The following is a 22,740-nucleotide window of genomic DNA, read 5'->3' as shown; positions in this document are numbered from 1 at the left end:
GGAAGATCACTCACTCACTCACTCACTCACAAAACCTACATTGCGTTCATCACAAACGTACATCTACATGTATACAAGCACCGCCACGAGAAACAACCACTGCAATCCCTCAATACAAAAGTCAACCGCTTTGACTGAGAAGTTGTTATGTGGCTTGGTGTAAAGATGTGTTTAAAGCGCACGTAAAATATGTTCTGTTCCCCTGCAACGAGGAAGACACTGGCGGCGACATGACACTTTTTATGGATAACAACTTCATTTTTTACAACGAATGCGAGGTTTCGGTGTAGATACTGAGGGTAATGCGTCCCAACGGCCTACCATGAGCCAAATAATCTTAATCTCATTCCTATTGCCCATGACATATACATCTTAATGCTTCTCATCTAAATACTTATCCATACCTATCATTATTGCTTTACTCAAACATACCTTGTTAATCTATTTATTCTACAATGTACATCAGATTTTATACGTCAACCTTATCTGTTGTGAAAATAGCAGTCTATCATCATTCAACGTTGTATAAACATCAATTAGTCACATGCATATAACCTTCCTATAGAAAGAAATATATTGTTCCCGAAAAAAACAATTGTGCTTCTGACAGTTGAAAAGAAAAGAAATTTATTGGTCACAAAATTGCATTGTTACAAGGAAAAAAATATCTGATCTCCATACAAAATCTAAACGACCCCACCCTTTGATGCAAAAAAACATTGTTTCCAGTGCGATCGAAAGTGCTGCCTTGCCTAAGCAATTTACATTTTCAATATGTGATGATAGCAATTCAATGGGTCGTTTTTCTTACGAAGTCTGAAGAAGCAGGCAAGATTTTCAGGAAGCGATACCCGACATCTATAGCAGAATGGTCACAATCAATATCTTGATTATTTTTTTCTAAACATACAGTTTTTACATGCATCTAATACATACAGCCCGAAGTGATGCAGGTCTCAGACGTTTACCACTTCGGTGAAACCCACGAGCACGGGTACGGTGCTGACAAACCTAGAAACATAATCGGGGCGAACCGGGATTCGAACCCATAATCATAGATTTCTGGTGCGCCCAAGGCACGCAACTCTGCACAGCGAATCGCGGCGCCTTAGACGACTTGGAATATTGCGGCGTTAAACAACAAACAAACAAACAAACTAAACTTACTTTAACAGACAGAATTAAGCATAATGTATGAGGTAACATTTTAAATAGGCGTATACATATATCCTTGCATGTATCTGCTATTTTGATATAATGGTATATTTTGAAATATGGCAATATTTTGAAAAATACACACACGGGAATATGACATTCATCGCTGGGTTAAATCCAGTTAACATTGCTTGTCATGTTAATTTTAGTCATTTTATCATTAATTAGTTCGTAAAATAAGCTATTACTGGCCACAATGAAGCCTGTTTTCAGTATACCTACATAACCGTTACTCATTGGGTGTGATGTGTTAGGAATAAATAGCATGCAATTTCACCAATCGCTATCTGGGTGTGTATCAAGACAAGGCGCCACCGCCCACTTGATTTTAGGTGAAACCCAAGTTATTTTTAGAACGAGGAACTCGACCTGTTATGACGTCATAAAGTGACAAGTGCGGTTATAATACTTTCCTAACAAACATCTTCTTGTCGTTAACTATGTCAGGCGAGATGTTATTTAATGAGTCCGATCGTAATTTGAACAAGGTGAACATATAACACCTTGGTGTTTCAACAATACCATATTAAATATAATTAAATACAATTTTAAAACCAAAATCATCAAAATATTGACATGTGGTGTGTGCGTATGGGTTTAATGTCCAACATTATTGCAACAATATCAAGGATGGAATCCTAAGTGTGGGATTCTCATATTGTATCTACAAGTCGGGAAACGACCAGGAGTTCAACACTATCACAGGCAAATAGGGCAGTTATATTCAGATCAGTTTCAATCTAGATCTTATACAGTCTATAAGTATTCAGTCGCAGAAATGTGAAAAAAATACCATATGAGAACGTGTTTTCAGCGTGTTGAAAAAATAGTATATTCTAAAACATCCATTTAATGATATTTACATGCATGAGAGTGAGTGAGTGAGTGCATATCTGTACACTGTTTTCCTGGGTCCATAGAAAGTGAGTGAGTGAATATGGTTTTACACCGCTTTAAGCAATATTCCAGCAATATCACGGCGAGGGACACCAGAAATGGGTTTCACACATTGTACCCATGTAGGGAATCGAACCCGGGGTCTTCGGCGTGACGAGCGAACGCTTTAACCACTAGGCTACCCCCACCACACACACACACACACACACACACACACCATAGAAAGCAGCCAGTGTGCACAATCAGCGTTGCCCATTAAAACCGACGGAACAATTGCTGAGTACTCCTGAAACTATACTAACACTCAGTCTCTACAAATATATAATTTGAAGTATTTGGTATACCAAGCAACTACATATAAATTGAAAAGGCGCACCAGTGAGATGAATAATCTGTGGTAAATCTAGACTTAACTGCATGGATACAGCATCACCGTAGGGGCTGAGCGGAAGGGAAAATAATATGGTTCGGAGACTGTGAGACAGACTACTTGGTACATACACATCCGACTACCAAGTCCTAACTATGAGATAAAACTAATAAAGGAATCTTGCACTTTTCGTTAACCAATAGTTATTACGTAAACGGTTGATGTCGCGAAATAGCTGTTGTCTCACTTCAAAACGGCGACACGACAACACATCCACAACGTGTATTTACTGCAGAAATAGGACGGAACACGATATGAAACACAAACAAAACAGACGTCGGTTTCCCTATGAAAGTGACTTTATATCGTTGAGATTTCACTTTCGACTTTCTCGACAAATACACATTATCAACAAGAGATTATTGCAACACGCGCGAGGTGTGAACATGTAAAATACGCACGATAAATTACCCTTACCCGTTTAACGATCCCGTTAGTCGCCTTTTTACGACAAGCAAAGTCACCTTTTACGGCAAGCATGGGTTGCTGAAGACCTATTCTACCCCGGAATCTTCACGGGTCCTAGAGAGTTGATTGCATGTTTGTGAGATAACTAGTATGCTCTGCGTTCAAAAGTGCCGATACAAAGCCCATTCCTCAGTTGTTTAGTTATGGTTAAACCAACCCGATGTTTTTTTCCAATAGTGTATACACAGTATGCGCTTCACTGTGGTGGCAGTACACGTTTATACACAATGTAAACTCACTCGAAGTGTTAAAACAGATACAACGTAGACCCCTCAAACCGTTTTAGATTACTGACCTCCAGTAAAACGACCCCCTGGTTTCAATTAATGGACCTAACACAAATGAACTTCCCCGTTCATTCGTTATATAGAGAGATAGAAAAAGGCAAATATTTGATTAATGTGTCACACATTTAGTACATGCAGAATTCAAGTCTTGATAAGGTACAACAGTTCCAAATGTGTGGCCAGAATGGCCCATGAGACACAAATAATATACAATAAGTTACATAACATTAAAATGTATATAAAATACAACATAAAGTAACTAAAATACATAAAAGCGAACATAGTCAATATTAATAGTTACATACGATCACTCCATAGCAAGCATTCATAACATACCGAGACACAAGATAGATACACATACGCTGCACCCACGCCCAACACTCACCGAACAAATGTACAACCACCCATAGTTACACCCCAGCCTCTCCCCCCCGCCGCACCACCCCTTACATACAAATGCGCGCCATATGGTTCCATACACACAGACCCAACTCTCATACCATACCATATTATTACTTCCTTCCAAAGATTATATCTAACATCTGAATTCAGGTCACACTTTACTAAATAATGGATTCATCTTCTATCTATATAGTATATAAATCAGTGACTGCTGTATGGATGTCTGTAGCTCATTGCATCATAAACATCATTTTGATGCAGATTATTAAACATTCATTTTGCAAATGATAAAAAAGGCTGCGCGGGATTTTGACAACGGACGTTTTGTCATAAATCTTTAAGTAATATCAGTAGTGAAGATAGTAGTATTGTGATATTTTGATCGCCATTGCGCATGCGAAGGCTAAGCAAGATGGCGGCTGTCAAGTGAGAGAAACTTTAAGATGAAAACATTCAGGGTCTGCTAAAATACGACAGCAAAGACATTAACAGTCGGTTATTTAGAATCACTTTGGGTGATAGGATTGTTTTCATGTAATGTGACGCGACTTCCCACTGATCGGGAATTGCATTAAACCGGAAGACGTCTTTAAAACAGAGGAAACTATTCGGAGAGGTGGTACACCTCGAACTGGATATACAACATGTCCGGATTTCTATCAAGTTTCAAAAAATTGTTGCGACTGGGAGGTGAGGACTACAATAAGAAGAAAGCGCCAAACAAAAACATCATTACTGATGTCGATCCTCTACAGCAATGGGATATAATATCCGAGCTTGGCGATGGAGCATTCGGCAAGGTTTACAAGGTGAGTTTGACAGGACATTCGCATGCATCAAATTAACTATTTTACATCAAGGTAACAGATGGTTGCTCGTTATTAACGTAGTTGTCATATTGATAGTACAAGAATTATGCGTGATATATGATGGACGATAGTGTCAGTGAGATGGACAGAGGATCGTCATGGGTGAATGGACATACACACTGACCAGGACATGGCTACTACAACGTGCAGCCATAACAGGAACTCAATACACAACTATCAAGGGTGTTTACTCTCGGCTACTGCTGCAATATGCTTACGTCTGATCGGTGTGAACAGTCACTCAGGGAGGAGGAAACTTGCATTTCCTAATTTGTGAATTGCAGGAAATGTTTATTTTGACACCATCAACATGATCAACAGGAACCATATGACAAGAAGCTACCATAGGCCTCTCATACATGTGCAGTGCTATCACTCAAAATTCACAGTCCTGTCGACCCCTGGTAATTCATCCTTGCGCACACATAATCAAAACACTTTGTAATCTGTTGCAAATTGATGTGTGTGGTTACTACTAGTGAAGTCAATATGAACAGAGTTAAGAAACAAAATATGTATGCAATAAGTTAATTTTATTCATTTATCAGTTTGAAATTTTGCATAAACATCCTTGTTGTAAATCCTATTGTTAAAAGTTGAAATGTTAATCATAGTATTCATATAAAGTCAATGATTTAGAATATGTCGGGTATTTACAGTGATGTTGCGAAAACGTTAATGCATGCACAGAGGGTTTCGCATCTATTCCAAAATTACTTCACTTGTCAGTTTCTACATTATTAGATATTAGGCAGTTGCCTAGCAGTTTTTCATTAAAGGGCTAGAGATCAGTAGGTTAAGAGAAATGTTTCAGCTAAAATAACATTATATCATGTTATTGAAGTAAGTCCTACTAAAAGTAAAACATCTAATTCATGTATGATGTAAATGATATAGAAATCTTTGATTTGTATCATTGGACTTATGACAAGGAATTTCATGCACACAAAAAATGTTTTGTAACATTGCAGTCTATTCACAAAAATCTTTGGCTAATACCTCAAAATTGGCATCGTTGTCAGGAGATTGTAATATGAATAAAGATATGTAGATTATTTTAAGCTGAGCATAGTAGTAGACCTAACAGGACTCATGGCTGAAGTTACAGACTGAGGCTCCAAATGTTATACAAATTTCAGCAAAACGCCCCTGTATGAACAGGATAAAAGCAAAAATTCTACTTTCTTTAAAGCAACAATGAAAATCACCTTGATAGCTGTGTTAGAACGCTATTTTACATACACAGATGCACACACCATACCACGCGCGCACACACACACGCATACACACAATTGAGCTTTGGTATAAAAGCTGAAAACATTCTGAACCCGGATTATTTACCTATCGATGTCTTATGCCTAATAGTGTTTTAAAATTTAGTAAGTAATTATGTGCTTATTTATATTCAAGGGTCATGATTGGAAACAGCTTAATGATGTAGGGTGAGAGACACATGTATGATCTGTGAGGATATATAGGTCATCAGTCAGCTGGTTGTAATCAACAAGGCCTGCACACATGGTATGTGTATGGAACACACCTTGTGGTCTGCAAAACTGAATGGCTATTACAGCCATCAACAGTTTATGTGTTTTACTTTCCTGCCATAAAAATGACTGATATTATCCTGTATATAGTGGGTGTGACTGCATTAGAATAATATCTATAAAGTTTTGCTCTTAATCAGTGCAAACATGCTTCATCTAAAAATATTCATGAATTGAATATCACTGAAAACGCTGGACCATGTACATGATGTACACATTTGTGGGTGTGACTGCATTAGAAAGATATCTATAAAGTTTTGTTCTTTATCAGCGCAAACATGCTTCATCTAAAAATACTCATGAATTGAATGTCACTGATTACACTGGACTATGTTCACATTGGTGGGTGTGACTGCATTAGAATGATATCTGTAAAGTTGGGTTTTTTATCAGTGCAAAAGTGCTTCATCTTGTTCATCTAAAAATTCAATATCACTGATAACACTGAACCACTTTCACAAACTACTTGATCCATGAAGATCCGGGGTAGAATAGGTCTTCAGAAACCCATGCTTGCCATAAAAAGCGACTATGCTTGTCGTATAAGGGGACTAACGGGATCAGCTATCAGGTTGATGATGTCAGCGTATCCCAGCAGTGGTCACAGTGTGGGAACTGGTTGGTTGTGTCACTTTGCCCCAACAAAAGCATTGCTCATGATATCACCCATTGGTTTTCCTGACCAGGCTCCTTTATAAAGTTTACTAATATGAGTTCACACCATTGGTCATATCTAACTACTAGTCTGCAGCCCATTTGAACTAGTGGTATATGTAAAATAACTAGATGTTGGATGCAAACAACTGGTCCCTCTGAAGTTTCACTAGTCTCAGACTAAGGGACTAACTAGTGACTATGTCTATACCTGTGTCATTATAGTCTCTTTTAAGTGGACATAATTAAACAATTTCTTTGAACTAGTCATGGTCAAGTTTGCATAACAATTAACATGCATCAGTCATCACACTACCTACACAAAGTAAGAAATTGGCACTAGTCCTATCGTCCTTGCCAAACTGCCCAATAGTTAAGGTATCATAAAGACTAGTAGAAATTTGCCGTCTTTAAGGGTTTTCCTATATGTTATCATTATAAGGACAAGTGAACTGAAACTGTTAGTTTCTATTGCTGCCTACATTGGAAACAGGGTTTGGCGTGATGAAAACCTCATTCCGACATACGCTGTGTCCACTAGTCCTGGCCACTTTGTTTGGGCAAGGTGTTGCTCAGCAACACTGCAATGACAAATCCCTTGGAACGTTTTTGCATATTTGCGCAGCTTTTAAAAAGTAATTGTTTCAGTGGTCAGCCGTGGAAAGGTAGCGGTGATTGATGATTGTTCAGCTCCGGTATATACACACCTGCCATGTGATGCCCTGACGTCTGAACATGTACACATTCAGCTGGTCCTGTTACATGTCAAACTGTGCTCTAACTGACCAGGCTTTCCTCTCAGGCTCTACCCTTGTCCTCCATCTGTTGTCTCAAACCTTTTGGTTCTAGTCACGATCATTTTTTTTAGTTCTGTTGTCATGAGTCAAGATGGCTAGGTGACCTAGTGGTGAAAGTTGTCATGTCACGGTGATGAGTACTGACGACCCATGGCTACTTATGATTTCTGAAGCCCATTCTTGTTGTTCAACAATGTTATTTGTTTAAAAGCAATATGGAACTAACTCCCTCACTCATTAAAAAGGGCGAAAGTCTAGAAGTCTTTGTCACATTCCTGAAGTTAAAGATAAGAGATTGCACAGGGATCTGTGATAAGATGACATATAGAGCATGAATTTCTGTTTGTAACATGCTGTTTGGTCTTGTACACTCAGCTAATAAAACTCCATAATAACACTAAAATGTAAAAGAATATTATGCCAAGAGTATGTATACATTTTTGCACTGTTTACAATCTTCAACAATGGAGAGCAAAACAATAGTATGATATGTTAAGCCCAAATCCACAAGGACCTCCGTGAGGCATTATGGGTCTTTAATGGGTCCTCTGCAAATTGCATTTAGGTAATTGAAAGTTAAATTATGATCTTTTTATTTAGTTGTCACCTGTATGATGTGTTGACAGATATTTATATGCTATCCTAGTTTATTAAGTTTTCTAAATCTCAACTGATAAAGGCGTGATGCAGTACAGCCCGAGATGCATGCGTCATTACATGGAGTTAAGGAAGGATGACCATGAAAGTGGAAGGTGACCAGGAAGCAAGTGCTGTACCATGGGGAGAGGAGACAGTGGTGGTTACACAACAAATGCCTCCAGGAGATTAGCTGACTTGCTGCACCACTGTCACTGCGTCACGCCTGATGGCTAGCCTGAATACACAATGCTGTACAGGGTACAGAAACAAGGCTGTCAGTTAACATTTCATGATTTAGAACCAGGCTGATATGCACTGTATATAATGCAGCCAGTCGCTATGTATCAGTATGGAATTACTATGTGTGAATTATATAAGTGGTGAATGTACACCAGGAAGGATATGCAAATTTGGGATAACACACAAGCAAAGATTTACAATTAGTGAATATACACCATCAGTAGGGAATATACACCATCAGTAGGGAATATACACCATCAGTAGGGAATATACACAATCAGTAGGGAATATACACCATCAGTAGGGAATATACACAATCAGTAGGGAATATACACCATCAGTAGGGAATATACACCATCAGTAAGGAATATACACCATCAGTAGGGAATATACACAATCAGTAGGGAATATACACCATCAGTAGGGAATATACACCATCAGTAGGGAATATACACCATCAGTAGGGAATATACACCAGCAAGGAATACACTGATGCATCAGTGGATCACAATTTTTTTACTTCCTGATACAAGTATCGATTACAGTCATGCACTAAATATAAACTATTGATTCTTATCTTAAATTTTTGCTTTATTAACTGTTACACCAAACTACACACCAAGTAACAGTGTAAGTTAGTAGTGAAAATGGTAATATATTCATCCATTGCACCATACTTGACACGTCCAACTGTAAATCGTCAGTGTGCCAGAAATTTGGCCCTTCTGTCTATAAATAAGATGGCCTCTGCACCAGAGATGAAAGCATCTGATACATATTGGATCGTGAGCAAGGCAGAATGATACATATCTGATCACACAGTTGGATACAACTAATGAATATTCACCAGCAATAAGAAATATAAATCAGTAAGGAAATATAACTATCTCGGCAAGGATCCCTACTTGTAAATATTCATGTTACAACTAGGGAATATACACCATGAAGGTTACACTAATAGCAAGTGTGCTTCAGCAAGTGTGCTTCAGCAAGGATCCCTACTTGAAAATATTCATGTTACAACTAGGGAATATACACCATGAAGGTTACACTAATAGCAAGTGTGCTTCAGCAAGTGTGCTTCAGCAAGGATCCCTACTTGAAAATATTCATGTTACAACTAGGGAATATACACCATGAAGGTTACACTAATAGCAAGTGTGCTTCAGCAAGTGTGCTTCAGCAAGGATCCCTACTTGTAAATATTCATGTTACAACTAGAGAATATACACCATGAAGGTTACACTAATAGCAAGTGTGCTTCCGCAAGGATCCCTACTTGGAAATGTGATCACTGGATTGTCTGGTCCAGATGTAACTATTTTCAGACGAACGTCATTTAGCTGGAATATTGCTGAGTGAAGCGTTAAACAACAAACAACAACAGCTGAAGAGGATATGCTACTTTTGAATATGCAACAGCAAGATTCAACAAGCAAAATATACTCCACAATAAATATGTACAACTAAACAATATTATGTACACCAGCAGGGTTATGAAGCAGGGTTTACCTGACACAAAATCTTATGTCCTGTATGCATTGAGTTGGAGAATGGATGCATATAATATGTTACACAAACTATGGCTGTTTAGATCATTGAACTGCATCAATTGCAGCATGCATGTTCAACTTAACTGCTATTTCTATTCTAATAAATGTACTGATAAGTCAAAATGTTGACTGTCCGTGACCCATTTCTTTCCATTCAATCGCTAAGTATCATTTGAACAAGGAAATCCCCATCGATAATTAGTATAATTCCTTTAGCATCTTTTAAGCTCTTGGATAACAAGTGTTTCATAGGTCACCATGGTCACAAGCCTATAGACATCACCGGGGCCCTGGCACCCTCATTTTCATGCCCCAGACCCCCAAATTGAGTTCCCATGACTGACGATCCATTAATCTCAGTCTACAGTTGCCTGATCTACACCAGCTACATTATGCAACCAGCCTGTGACTTCAGTCACAATGGTCACTAGTCCAAAGCCCGAGGCTGGAAAAACTTGGTTTGATCTTGTAATTTCAAACTCAGCCAATAATGCTCTATGTCACAGTAGAATCTACGAAAAGTGATCTGCCATGAGACATGATCAAGCTTGTAGACTTAATGGTGCTTTTTTTGTTTGTCATACAGTGCAGCGATAGTTGTCTACAATGTTTAATATGTAGCATGCAGGTTATGAAGGCACCCTTGATATCAACACAGGATACATATCTCTAGTTTGAAATATCACCAGAATGTGATCTTCCTTTAATGATGAACGAGCATAGTGGTAAATGTATGTTATAGCTGACATGTAAGGCAAATAATATAATCTGGTTTCTAGAAAGTATAATGGTTGCAGTGAGATGGGAAAACAAATTTTGTGGTGATAATTTGCAGTAAACACGTTTAGGCCTATCAGTAGACACCTTTGGGCATATACAGCTAGTACAACAACTAGTACACAGTGTATATTGGACTTGTGGTTAGTATAAAATAAGCACATTTGTAGAGAGAACTCGTCCAACTAGATTTTTGCTAGTCTTGGACTAACAGAGGCTCTGTCTAACCCTGCATGTCAAATATATGACATACCCATGAAAGTATATGTACCCTGTGGTAAATACTAGAGAATAATTTTTGTTCAGTTGATGAGATGCATCTGCAAAGAGAAAATATTATAATAATTCCATCATCCAAACAATTAGTCTAGAGGTGAAAGCGTTATCTTGTATATTGCTGACAGCGCATAAGACTATACTCTCTCAGAGAGACATGTTGTAATTTCAACCAAACTGAAAGATTTTGTCAACCATATCCTCACTTAGTGAAATGAATTTGGTGAACCAATTGTAAATTTGTTGTAGCCTGAGATGAGATCTGTAGATATGTTTTACTGCATTGAACAGAGAAGACAGACTGTAACTTAATCTGTCCTTCAGGTATAGTGGATGTATTTGGTAAACATCTATTGATGTTGCTCGTCCATCTGTTGTAATCCTGTCAGCTTCATCATAATGACTCCTTGTAGGTGTTCTTATAAGAAGATGTCATATTTTAGAAAAGCCATTAATCTCAAATATCTTCACAAAATTTTACTCAGAAAGAATGAATAATGGGCATTGTTAAAACTATCAATTGTAAGTTTCCCTTTACCGTGTTGGAAATTAGGAAATCAAGTAATCCTTATCAGAAACCTAGACCTGTAGACTGCATGCTATTTTAACATTCCAGATCGTGTATCATTTTGATAAGTGTTTTGTTAGGTGTTGTAGGAATTTAGTTTTATAGAGAAAAGCACATCAACACTGATAAAGTTTATTTATTCGTTAAATTTTTGTTTGTTGTTTAAACCCACACTATGCAATATTCCAGTAATATGACAGTGGTTAGTCTGTCTCCCAGACCTTAGACAATATATTGAAAATTTAATCCAACTCAAGTCGAGAATGATGTAGCAAGTCTATATTGCCTCGGCTCCTGAATTTAACCATTGTCCATTTGGATTTTATGTTTTATTTTATATTTTTTAACATGTAAATATATTTTCTTAAATAAGATAACTTTTTCATAGACTTAACACTAAATGGTAGTCTAGACAGATGTTTGTAAAGTCTGGACCAGACAATCCAGTCATTGACCATGTTGACCTCATGAGCATCAATCCATGGAATTAGGATAAGATGGCATAACATGCAATCAACCAAGACATCGAGCTTGATCCCAATCTATGTAGTCACCTCTTACAACAAGCATAACTTGCTGGCGACCTATATTACCCACAGGTGTAGTCAGCACAGGGCTTGAATATGAAATGGTTGTGGCAGGTAGAAAATATTCCACCCGAAAATATACTACTCAAAAGACGTAAAGGACATATTCTTTCATACTACTATAGTTCAACTGCCTGGCGTGACAGATTAGCTATAGTAGTATGAAATTAAGGCATCAGGTGGTTCCTTAACTTCTTTATAGTAGTATATAGTAGGAAATACCAGCTACAGACTCGTATTTCACTGAAACAGATCGTCTTTGATCATATTGATTTAAGTGTGTTTCATTATTTAGTATTCCCTGTTAAAACATTGATAAAGGAAAATCTGATGCAGTTAATTTGTCTGAGGATTAACATGGTTAAGTTAGGATTGAATAAACATGAAAAATGTTGAATGAGTCAATGGATTCATTTTGTGGAATTTGGATTTTGTTTCAGTATGTTCAACGGAAATATAATCACTCCCTTATTAAACCAGGCAGCAAGATATTTAGCTATTCTGTCCTTGCATTGCTGAGTCACGGAGGGCCAATCTATCACAGTGATGGACAATACATTGACTCGAGCTGCGAGCAGCCCTGTGATGTAAATACTTTCCTCCCCATTGTGCACTGATGTTTTTCTGTTTGTAAACATATGTTAATGGGTGACAAATTGGTTGAAATGCAATGAATGTGGCTGCAGTGAGATGTGTGACTGGTGTACATCTCCACTGAGGCTGGCAGCCTTCTAAGGTTGGTCAGCCTTGTGGGGATTCTGGCTCAGAATAGGTCCCCCTGTACTTCATGGTAGTCTACCTGTGGAACTTCTAGGGCATAATAGATCCCTAGACTAACACTTAGTCTCTGAAAATATATAATCGGGATACAAACAAACAACCCCATTTAAACTGAAAATGAGACCTAGTGAGATGGTTGATTCAGCTGAAACCTGAGGAAAATCTAGACTTCCTTCATTTAGAGCTATTGCATTACGGTAAGGGCTGGATGATAGGAAATAATATGGTTCAGGGGCTGTGAGACTCATCAGCATTAAAAAATAACAATTTCAGTCCAGTAGTCCTTTGAATGATAACATATAGTACACCCCTTAAGAGTGGCTAATTTCTACTAGTCCTCATGATACCTTTACAATTTGGCAAGGACTGTAGGACTAGTGCCAATTTCTAACGCTGCTCATTCTATTAGTGTTCATTCTAGTTCCAAAATGATAAGCCCTTTTTGCCCACCTTGACAAAGGGTTGGGTCTTTTTTGAAGATGGGTGGCCTCTTTGAAAATGAAGTCAAGTGAATAAACACAACCATTCTTCATGTAACTAACAGAATGATTATTTGCCTGTGGTACTGACAAACTTCTACTTATATCATTCAATTTTACAGGCTGTCATGATAAGGCTGGAGTATTGTAGAGTAGAGTCAAATAACCACCACCCTGACGAGTTATAGGGTGTAAAGACACAGAGAGGCCCAGCCTTGTCTAATTCAGTCTTACAGAGAAACTATGTAACCAGCAATCGAAATTCAAGCTAGTCTGTGAGCCCATGACAACTTGCATTTGAGGTCTATGATTCTGAACCAGTTCTCAATGCTTTAGTTTTGCTACAAATTGGAACTGAATAAAACTGACAGAAAATGTAAATATACCAGTAAACATTTTAGCCTTGTTCAAACAAGAGTGGTACACACCCTGAGGAGTAGTGAAATAAGGTTAAATACGAATTTCTGAGGTTCAGTGACAATTTTTGTATGCTAATTCTGATCCATTATTTCGTGAGATTTCAGTTGAAATTCCCAGACAGCGACACACATTGAGTAGAGTGATTGGTTGACTCCTCAACCATGATCTGAAAACACTTTACCACTTTCCTCTAATAAAAAAAGATGAATTAGTTGCTAGTTCATGATGATGAGAGCTAGTAAATATATCTGGCTACAATCCCACAGGGCTAATAAAGCTTCTAAGTTAATTTCCAATTCTGCAGAGCACTGATACATGTACTTTGATGTTGAATTTGGAGAAGAAATGTAGGGAATCCTACCAGATCCAGGATTCTAGACAGATTGATTTGTGAGTGGAAAACATTATCGTCTTCACAAAAGTTCAATGGTAATTAATTTTGAATGTTTCCAACAAGTGGAGTCTTGACTGTATAAACAGGTTGTTTCGGGACAAAAATGGATTGCCATCCAAAATGTCCTAAAGATCTGTTTCAAATTTGGTAATGCTATGTACTGATGTAGTAGAATGTCCTGTCAGAAGTTTGGAAAATCATGAAAGTGTCCAATGCCACTTGTTTCTAACAAAATAATGAATTAACAATGCTAGGGACCACCATTCTGTTGTCTGTCTGTTGCCATGGTCACTAAGCTATCGTTCGTATTTTGGTGTGAAATGATCACTTATAGGTGTCTGTCCATTCTGTTTTGATGGGCAGTCCCAGGCCGCATCATTTGTACTGCCGACATCTCAGAATCTATGCTCTTGACAGCTAGTTAGACTTGAGTGTAACAGACCTGAAACAATATATGGCTAAATTCTCTGGGGAGAGGCATGCTGTAGTTCTGACCTATTTGTTCTCCATATGATGAGAAAATATAAACCATGAACATGTTTCTGAACATGTTTGTTTGTTTGTTTGTGTATATCACACTCAGCAATATTCAGGCCATATGACAGCAGTCTGTAAACAATTGAGTCAGCACCAGACATTCCACTGATTGCAAATAGGATATTGATGTGCATCAAACAAGCCAGCGTCTCTGACCACTGATCCTGTTAGTCACCTTTTAGGACATGACAGTTCTTACCCAGATCTTCACAGGGTTTCTTAACTTGTATTTTGGACATATGACAACTGGTTTAATGGGCCTGTTGGTTATTTATTTTCTTGACAGCCAGTTTAATCTTCTTCTTTTTGGCAGTGTGTGGTCTGTTTCTGCAGTGTTGGAAATTAAATTCTGTTAGTCCTTACAGTGGAGGCGCAAGGTACAACAATACCACCAATTCTCTTGGCTTAATTTCAGGAATATATCTTTCGCGACCCATCAAATTCAGGAAGGACTACCTGACATTCCTGTATGGACACCCACTTTCACCATTAGGGAAATGACCCTGTAACAGATCATGTTTGAAGAGTAGCATGAATTTAAATTAATTCCTTAGATACCTAATTCGGTAGGATATGTATATTTATGCCCATTCATCAGATAACCATCTAATTTCTTCTTAGCCAGTTTTTAACGTAGTGAGAGAAGCCCTTTCAACTTTACACTTGCCTCTAATCAGAAACTTGCGGCTGTGTCAATCCCTGGTTCACAAGTTCACAGTAGACATTACTTGGTCTCTATTGGGACTGAAACTTATTGAGAAATTTCTTGAATATCATGAGCTGCACAAAAGCCATGTGTATCAGCAGGCAGTGAATGCTGGCTGGAAATGTGACAATGTTTTGTCCTAATTGACTCCATGTCAACACAGTCAACAAGGACGTGTGTTGGAGCAAGAAGACAAACACTAGCCAGTAGAGTCAGTTTGACGGAGCAGACTGGACACTCCACCATGTCGGATCTTAGTGGTTGGCTGGTTTATCTGACGTCCCAGGAGCATTTGTCACTGGTCAGCAATAATCAAGGACAATGTGCGATACAACCGTGAGCTCCTCCAAGGCAGGTTGAATACGGTAGAGACAATGTGTTATACCAGCTCTGCCTCGGGACAAGGAATGTTGTGGTGGTCTGGTAGCTGGAGGACATGGGTTGGGAGCTATGGGTCACTCTAGCCATGCTCACAATACCACCTAAGGCTTGATCTGACATGATTAGACCTACTCTCCCCATCTAATGTCATCTCTTGTCAGATGTTATGAAGAATGGTGGATTTGCTGGAACATTTGCTGGAACATTTGGGCCATTTAGTATCCGTAGCCCTTTGCACTTGTAAACTCTAACCTGAACTGATGTCAAAATAAAAAAAATGTCTCAAAGTGAAATCCTGGTCCCTGCTAATCCTTCTTTATTCAACATTCTCAGGTGTGTTGAACCTCGGATAAGTCGAAGTACCGTATTCGACGTATTAAGCGCCCTGCTCTAAAAAGCGCCCACAGCGATATTTGCTAATATATTGGCTAGTGAACAATCTCAATTAGCACCTCTTCCAATTGATTAATGTACACAAGACATATTCATTTGTGTATAATACGCACTCGTATGTTATATGCACCCTTAATTATGGGCAATTAAATCCTGGAAAAAATATATCTGTCGTATATAAACATTTTAGGCTGTCAGCATAAACCATGAAATTTACGATCTTTCAACTCAAAATAATATTCTATTAAGAGCCCCCTATTTCTAATTTTGAGAGCGCCCTTGGCACTTATTACGTCAAATACGGTATTTACATAGGTCCCTTCAACAAGGTAGTGTTTGACTGTATTTTATAAATCTTTTGATGTCTAAGGAAAAAACATGTAGATTTTTATCAAGGATGTCATTTTATATTGCAATATCGATATTGATATAAATTGGTGAATATTGATACTAAATTTTTAATTCATTACCACAAAACTTACATTTGATGGTCCCTTCCAAACTGCCCAATGGTTAAGGTATCATTAAAGGACCAGTAAAAAGTTGCCGTTTTTTAGGGTTTTGCTAAATGTTATCATTATATTAGGTCTAGGTGACTGAAATTGTTAGTTTCTAACGCTGTTGCATCTACATGTATTACCAATTTGGTTATATAACTGCAGTTCTGAATACAAATCAAAAAGAATTGCATGTACATTTTGAGTATCAACACATACAACCAAGACAGGTTGATCTCGTTTCTATTTCCTGATTTATTATAATTCCTATACAAAATATCAAGGGATTAATTGTTATCATAATATACTTTATGGCTTGAAAGTTTCTAAAATAATTAGTCTCTATTTCCTGAGGAAACTTGTTTGATGTCTGAACATGCTGGATGTTTGATTATAAATATGACCACAGGGTTCAAAATTACTAGTATTTAGTACAAGGTTTAACTATAGGCATGGCATACCGTATTCAGCGTAATAAGCGCCCAGGGCGCTCTCAAAATTAGAAATGGGGGCTTTTATTAGAATATTATTTTGTCGGGGAAAAACAGAGTTGAAAGATAAATTTTGCCAAAGGGGCAAACTTGAAAATATTACGAGTACCGAGGCAAACCTGAAAATATAACAATTTCTATCCCTGGACCAGCTCAATCCAATCTGTGCAAAGTTGTACCAAGAAACACTGTACTCTATCACATACTGAAGTAGAGCTTGTGCCTTCCATAAATACCTGCCATGATTGATAATGCAACAGTTTGTAGAAAAAAAGCCAGTCCTGTGAGGTGGTGTGTTAATGTGTCACATGGTCTTTCTACGAGACAGCTACGCCTCTCCCTGCTGGTGATGATGTAGTTACCTGCTACAGCAACGTTTTTGAAACTGGAGATTTATGTACATACTTTAGACTTCCTGAAGAGCCATTAGGGTTATTACTTGAGACCTGTTTGCTTCACAATTGTATTATCAGTATGTTATCACAAATATATATAAGTTGCCGTTTTTGAGGGTTTTGCTAAATGTTATTAATATAGTAGGTCTAGGTGACTGAAATTGTTAGTTTCTAACGCTGTTGCATCTACATGTATTACCAATTTGGTTATATAACTGCAGTTCTGAATACAAATCAAAAAGAATTGCATGTACATTTTGAGTATCAACACATACAACCAAGACAGGTTGATCTCGTTTCTATTTCCTGATTTATTATAATTCCTATACAAAATATCAAGGGATTAATTGTCATCATAATATACTTATAGCTTTCTAAAATAATTAGTCTCTATTTCCTGAGGAAACTTGTTTGATGTCTGAACATGCTGGATGTTTGATTATAAATATGACCACAGGGTTCACAATTACTAGTATTTAGTACAAGGTTTAACTATAGGCATGGCATACCGTATTCAGCGTAATAAGCGCCCAGGGCGCTCTCAAAATTAGAAATAGGGGGCTCTTATTAGAATATTATTTTGTCGGGAAAAAACAGAGTTGAAAGATAAATTTTGTGGCTTATGCTGACAGCCTGAAATGTTTATATACGAGAGATATATTTTTCCAGAATTTAATTGCCCATAATTACGAGCGTGTATTATACGCGAATAAATAAGTATTGTGTACATTGATCAATCGGAAAGGGTGCTATTTGGGATTGTTCACGAGCCAATATCTTAGCAAATATCGCCGTGGGCGCTTATTAGAGCAGGGCACTTATTACGTCGAATACGGTAGTTGAAATAATTTCAGGGAGCCTGAAAGTCACGCTCCTATTCTATTTTAACGAAAGTAAATGTGCTTCTACACAAAGAAAGTGGACAAAACACATGAATACTCAAAATGCAAACCATTTTATTCTGGGGATTCAAAATTGTAAAGTGAGTGAGTGAGTTTGGTTTAACGCCGTTTTTAAAAGTATTCCAGTTATATGACGGCGTGTCAGCTTAATGTTGGAGGAAAGCCCGAAGTGATGCAGGTCTTAGACGTTTACCACTTCGGTGAAACCCACGAGCATGGGTATGGTGCTGACAAACCTAGAAACATATTCGGAGCAAACCGGGATTCGATCCCACAATCAATGTTTCTGTCGTGCCCAAGGGACACATCTCTGCACAGCGAATTGGGGTGCCTTAGACGACTGGGCCACCCATGCCCCCCAGAATTGTAAAGGGGATCATGAATGACAATGTAAACCGAGGGACAAACTTTCTAATTTAAAATGCGAAATTATCAAGCTTGCTTGTGAAATGAGATTTCAAGGATTTATCAAACATATTCTTGTTGGCACACCTAAATTCCAAAGGGGCTTGAAAATATTACCAGTACCGAGGCAAACCTGAAAATATAACAATTTCTATCTGTGGACCAGCTCAATCCAATCTGTGCAAAGTTGTACCAATAAACACTGTACTCTATCACATACTGAAGTAGAGCTTGTGCCTTCCATAAATACCTGCCATGATTGATAATGCGACAGTTTGTAGAAAAAAAGCCAGTCCTGTGAGGTGGTGTGTTGATGTGTCACATGGTCGTTCTACGAGACAGCTACGCCTCTCCCTGCTGGTGATGATGTAGTTACCTGCGACAGCAACGTTTTTAAAACTGGAGTTTTATGTACATTCTTTTGACTTCCTGAAGAGCCATTAGGGTTATTACTTGAGACCTGTTTGCTTCACAATTGTATTATCAGTATGTTATCTCAAATATCTCCAAGATTGTTGGAGGTTGTTGTTGGGAGAGTGGGTCGGGATTAAGGTATCACAATTCTTTTAGAATGATGACCTAAAGTGTGCATTGCATCCAGCTGTGTGTGTTGTATCTGCATGATCTGACAAATGACAATTAAGTTTCTTCATTTTATGATATAAAAGGTTCGGTTTCCTGAAAGGATAAAGCCAACGGATAAGAATATCCTTTGGGGTAATTTACGGATGAATGTGCAACGAGAAAAGGTCAGGAAGGTACTACTGTCAGTGTTTACAAACATGGTATCGAATTTGTCTATCGGCTGTCAAGTCAGAGTGGAGTCTAGACAGATAACTGGTTTAATTGTTACCATTATCTAAACGTACCAAATATAAGATACCAAACAAAAGCATCTAACTGGGGTGTCGCTAAGGCCTTTTACAAGTGTAGGCAACATTGGAGATATAAATAGAGCAATTTATTGCAGACGGTAGACATATTGATTTCTACACCTGTGGTTGTAAACCTCTGCTACTTTTCCCGATTAAAAAATACATGTAGTTGGATTTGGTTGAAATATGTCTGAAATTTAATTTGTTTCATTTTGTCACTATGTTGGACATCCGACTGCATTTAATGACATAAGGGGGCACAGGTGGCCCAGTCATTTAAGGCGTAAAAGCGGCGTAAAACCATACTCACTCACTCACTGTTCAAAGGAATAGTAAATGCAACTAATTCACTCACTCACTCACTCACTCACTCACTCACTCACTCACTCACTCACTCACTCACTCACTCAAACTTTCAGTGGTCAGCATGGGCCAGTGGTAGGTTACACACGTGTTTCATGATGTATACATATTCGTACATGCACAGTTTCAGCATACAATTGTAGGTTAGAAGAGACAAGATCAACTTTATGCTTGTAGTACACACGTTTTACTTTTTGTAATTGATATGTACAAGGACATCATACCATGAAAGAAAACATGGCCTTACTTTGACTGTGTAGAGTATTAATAAGAACTATAGAACATGAACCATTTCTACATGACATGACTGTGACCTAATTACAGAAGTGTGTCAATGAATCAATCAGATGCCAGACATTGCAGTGGGTGTGGCACCACAGAACAAATCAGGCATCACACTAATGAGACCAGACATGTATCCGCAGGAAATACCACACTAATATCATCATTTAACGACTTTGAAAATAAATAAAAGCTTGGAGGAAGTTCAGATTCTATGTATAAATTTATCATATAATGGATAGTGTTGTCGATGCAATAAACCAATCAGATAAACTTTTTCTCATCCAATGAATATGCAAATGAGGTCACCTAGCAAAAACTACTTTCAAGCCCCTTATATCAATGTGATGCCTTCTCGCTCAATAAACTATTGACTAACATTCCCAATGTATATTCATTTTGCACTATATGGTCAATTGGATGGTTCACTGAACAATTGTATTCATACGCAGTTTCTAAAGCGACTTCAATGAATGAAATTACACAGCAATATTACCATTGCTCCTGTTTTCAACCACTGGCCTGCTTTGCCCAGACTGAGTTACTTACTGGTTGCTGTGATAAGCTGAAAATTTATTGCAGACTGCGGCTGTAATAACATTCACTCACCAACTCTCCCCAACACACCGTCAACCTTCCAAATTCATTGCTAGTCCGCTAGGCTGAGACTACAATATTGTGCTGAGGACACGTAAAAGTCCATTGACTAGTAGCATTTGAGGGTTATCATTCTGAACCAGTTCACAAATGGAGGGAAATAAAAATGTAAATGTACACAAAATGTAAACATAGCTTCAAACCCTGAGGACTAGTGAAATAAAGTTTGCAAGGACTAAGTATGGAAAAAAATACTGAGGTTGGCCTTTATAAGTTACATATCACATATAAAGGTACACGATGTGTGATTGAGACAGCAGATTGCAGTGGAGTCCGTTAGTGAAGTACATCAGTGCATTCCCGTCATGAGAAATGTGCAGCGTACCAGGTGTTGAATCATTGATATTGGATTCTTGAGAGTAGTTCGTGTTGATCCCATCAGCTGCTCTGTGAAGATATACTGATCCAGACCACACTGTTGAATAAGGTGGCCAAGTCATTAAATTCTATGTCACTGCCGTTAGTTGACATGTTAATGTCTTTGACTAACAGGGTGATAAGACCTCTGATGGTAATGCTGTTTCTAGCACCAGCAGGAATTACCATAGAACTGATGCTGTTTTCACGACACTGAGTGGGGATATTTTTGGCCCATCTCACACGACCAGCCAGGGAGGTGGGTGAGTGAATGTTGTCCTGCACCACAGTTGGGCATATTACAGGCATCAGAATGACACTAGCCTGAGACCCAAACAATGATAACATATAAGGACACCACTAAATGAAATTGAAATTCTACTAGCCCCCTTGGCCTCATTCGAGAAAGTGATCTGAGTGATCTGATCAACAATTTTGTGTGTGGGCCCATAAGACTGTTAGAGTAGGAGAGTTTTGTTAAGCTAGTGGTTGATAGCATGAACAATGACTCACACAATTCGGGTATGATTACCGACAAATAAGGCAGAGTGTAACCACCAATCCCCCACATAGCCAGTATGTACTGGTGGAATCCCAGATGGGATCTATCGCAGTCAGTAACCGCCAATCTCCCACATAGCCAGTATGTACTGGTGGAATCCCAGATGGGATCCATCGCAGTCAGTAACCGCCAATCTCCCACATAGCCAGTATGTACTGGTGGAATCCCAGATGGGATCCATCGCAATCAGCAACCGTCAATCCCCCACATAGCCAGTATGTACTGGTGGAATCCCAGATGGGATCTATCGCAGTCAGTAACCGCTCATCCCCCACATAGCCAGTATGTACTGGTGGAATCCCAGATGGGATCTCTCGCAGTCAGTAACCGCCAATCTCCCACATAGCCAGTATGTACTGGTGGAATCCCAGATGAGATCTATCGCAGTCAGTAACCGCCAATCCCCCACATAGCCAGTATGTACTGGTGGAATCCCAGATGGGATCTATCGCAGTCAGTAACCACCAATCCCCCACATAGACGGTATGTACTGGTGGAATCCCAGATGGGATCTATCGCAGTCAGTAACCGCCAATCTCCCACATAGCCGGTATGTACTGGTGGAATCCCAGATGGGATCTATCGCAGTCAGTAACCGCCAATCCCCCACATAGCCAGTATGTACTGGTGGAATCCCAGATGGGATCCATCGCAATCA

The 22,740-nt window shown here is 38.5% G+C and overlaps 1 protein-coding gene across 4 annotated transcripts in view; it reads left to right on the top strand.

Moving 5' to 3' along the window:
* The first annotated feature begins 4,101 nt into the window (after positions 1-4,101).
* Positions 4,102-22,740, top strand: part of LOC139452731 (serine/threonine-protein kinase 10-like) — a 130,646-nt gene continuing 112,007 nt past the window's right edge. For all 4 annotated transcript variants that reach the window (XM_071234311.1, XM_071234310.1, XM_071234309.1 and 1 more), the window contains exon 1: positions 4,102-4,508. In XM_071234311.1, the coding sequence (XP_071090412.1) occupies positions 4,344-4,508 (165 nt within the window). In that variant the 5' untranslated portion in view covers positions 4,102-4,343. The remainder of the gene's footprint in view (positions 4,509-22,740) is intronic.

This window comes from Haliotis cracherodii, unplaced genomic scaffold (assembly GCF_022045235.1).
Source record: "Haliotis cracherodii isolate W230 unplaced genomic scaffold, xgHalCrac1.p SCAF_9, whole genome shotgun sequence".
NCBI classification, from domain to species: domain Eukaryota; kingdom Metazoa; phylum Mollusca; class Gastropoda; order Lepetellida; family Haliotidae; genus Haliotis; species Haliotis cracherodii.
Note: the sequence above shows the minus strand (reverse complement) of the source record. Positions and strands in the feature narration are given on the sequence as shown.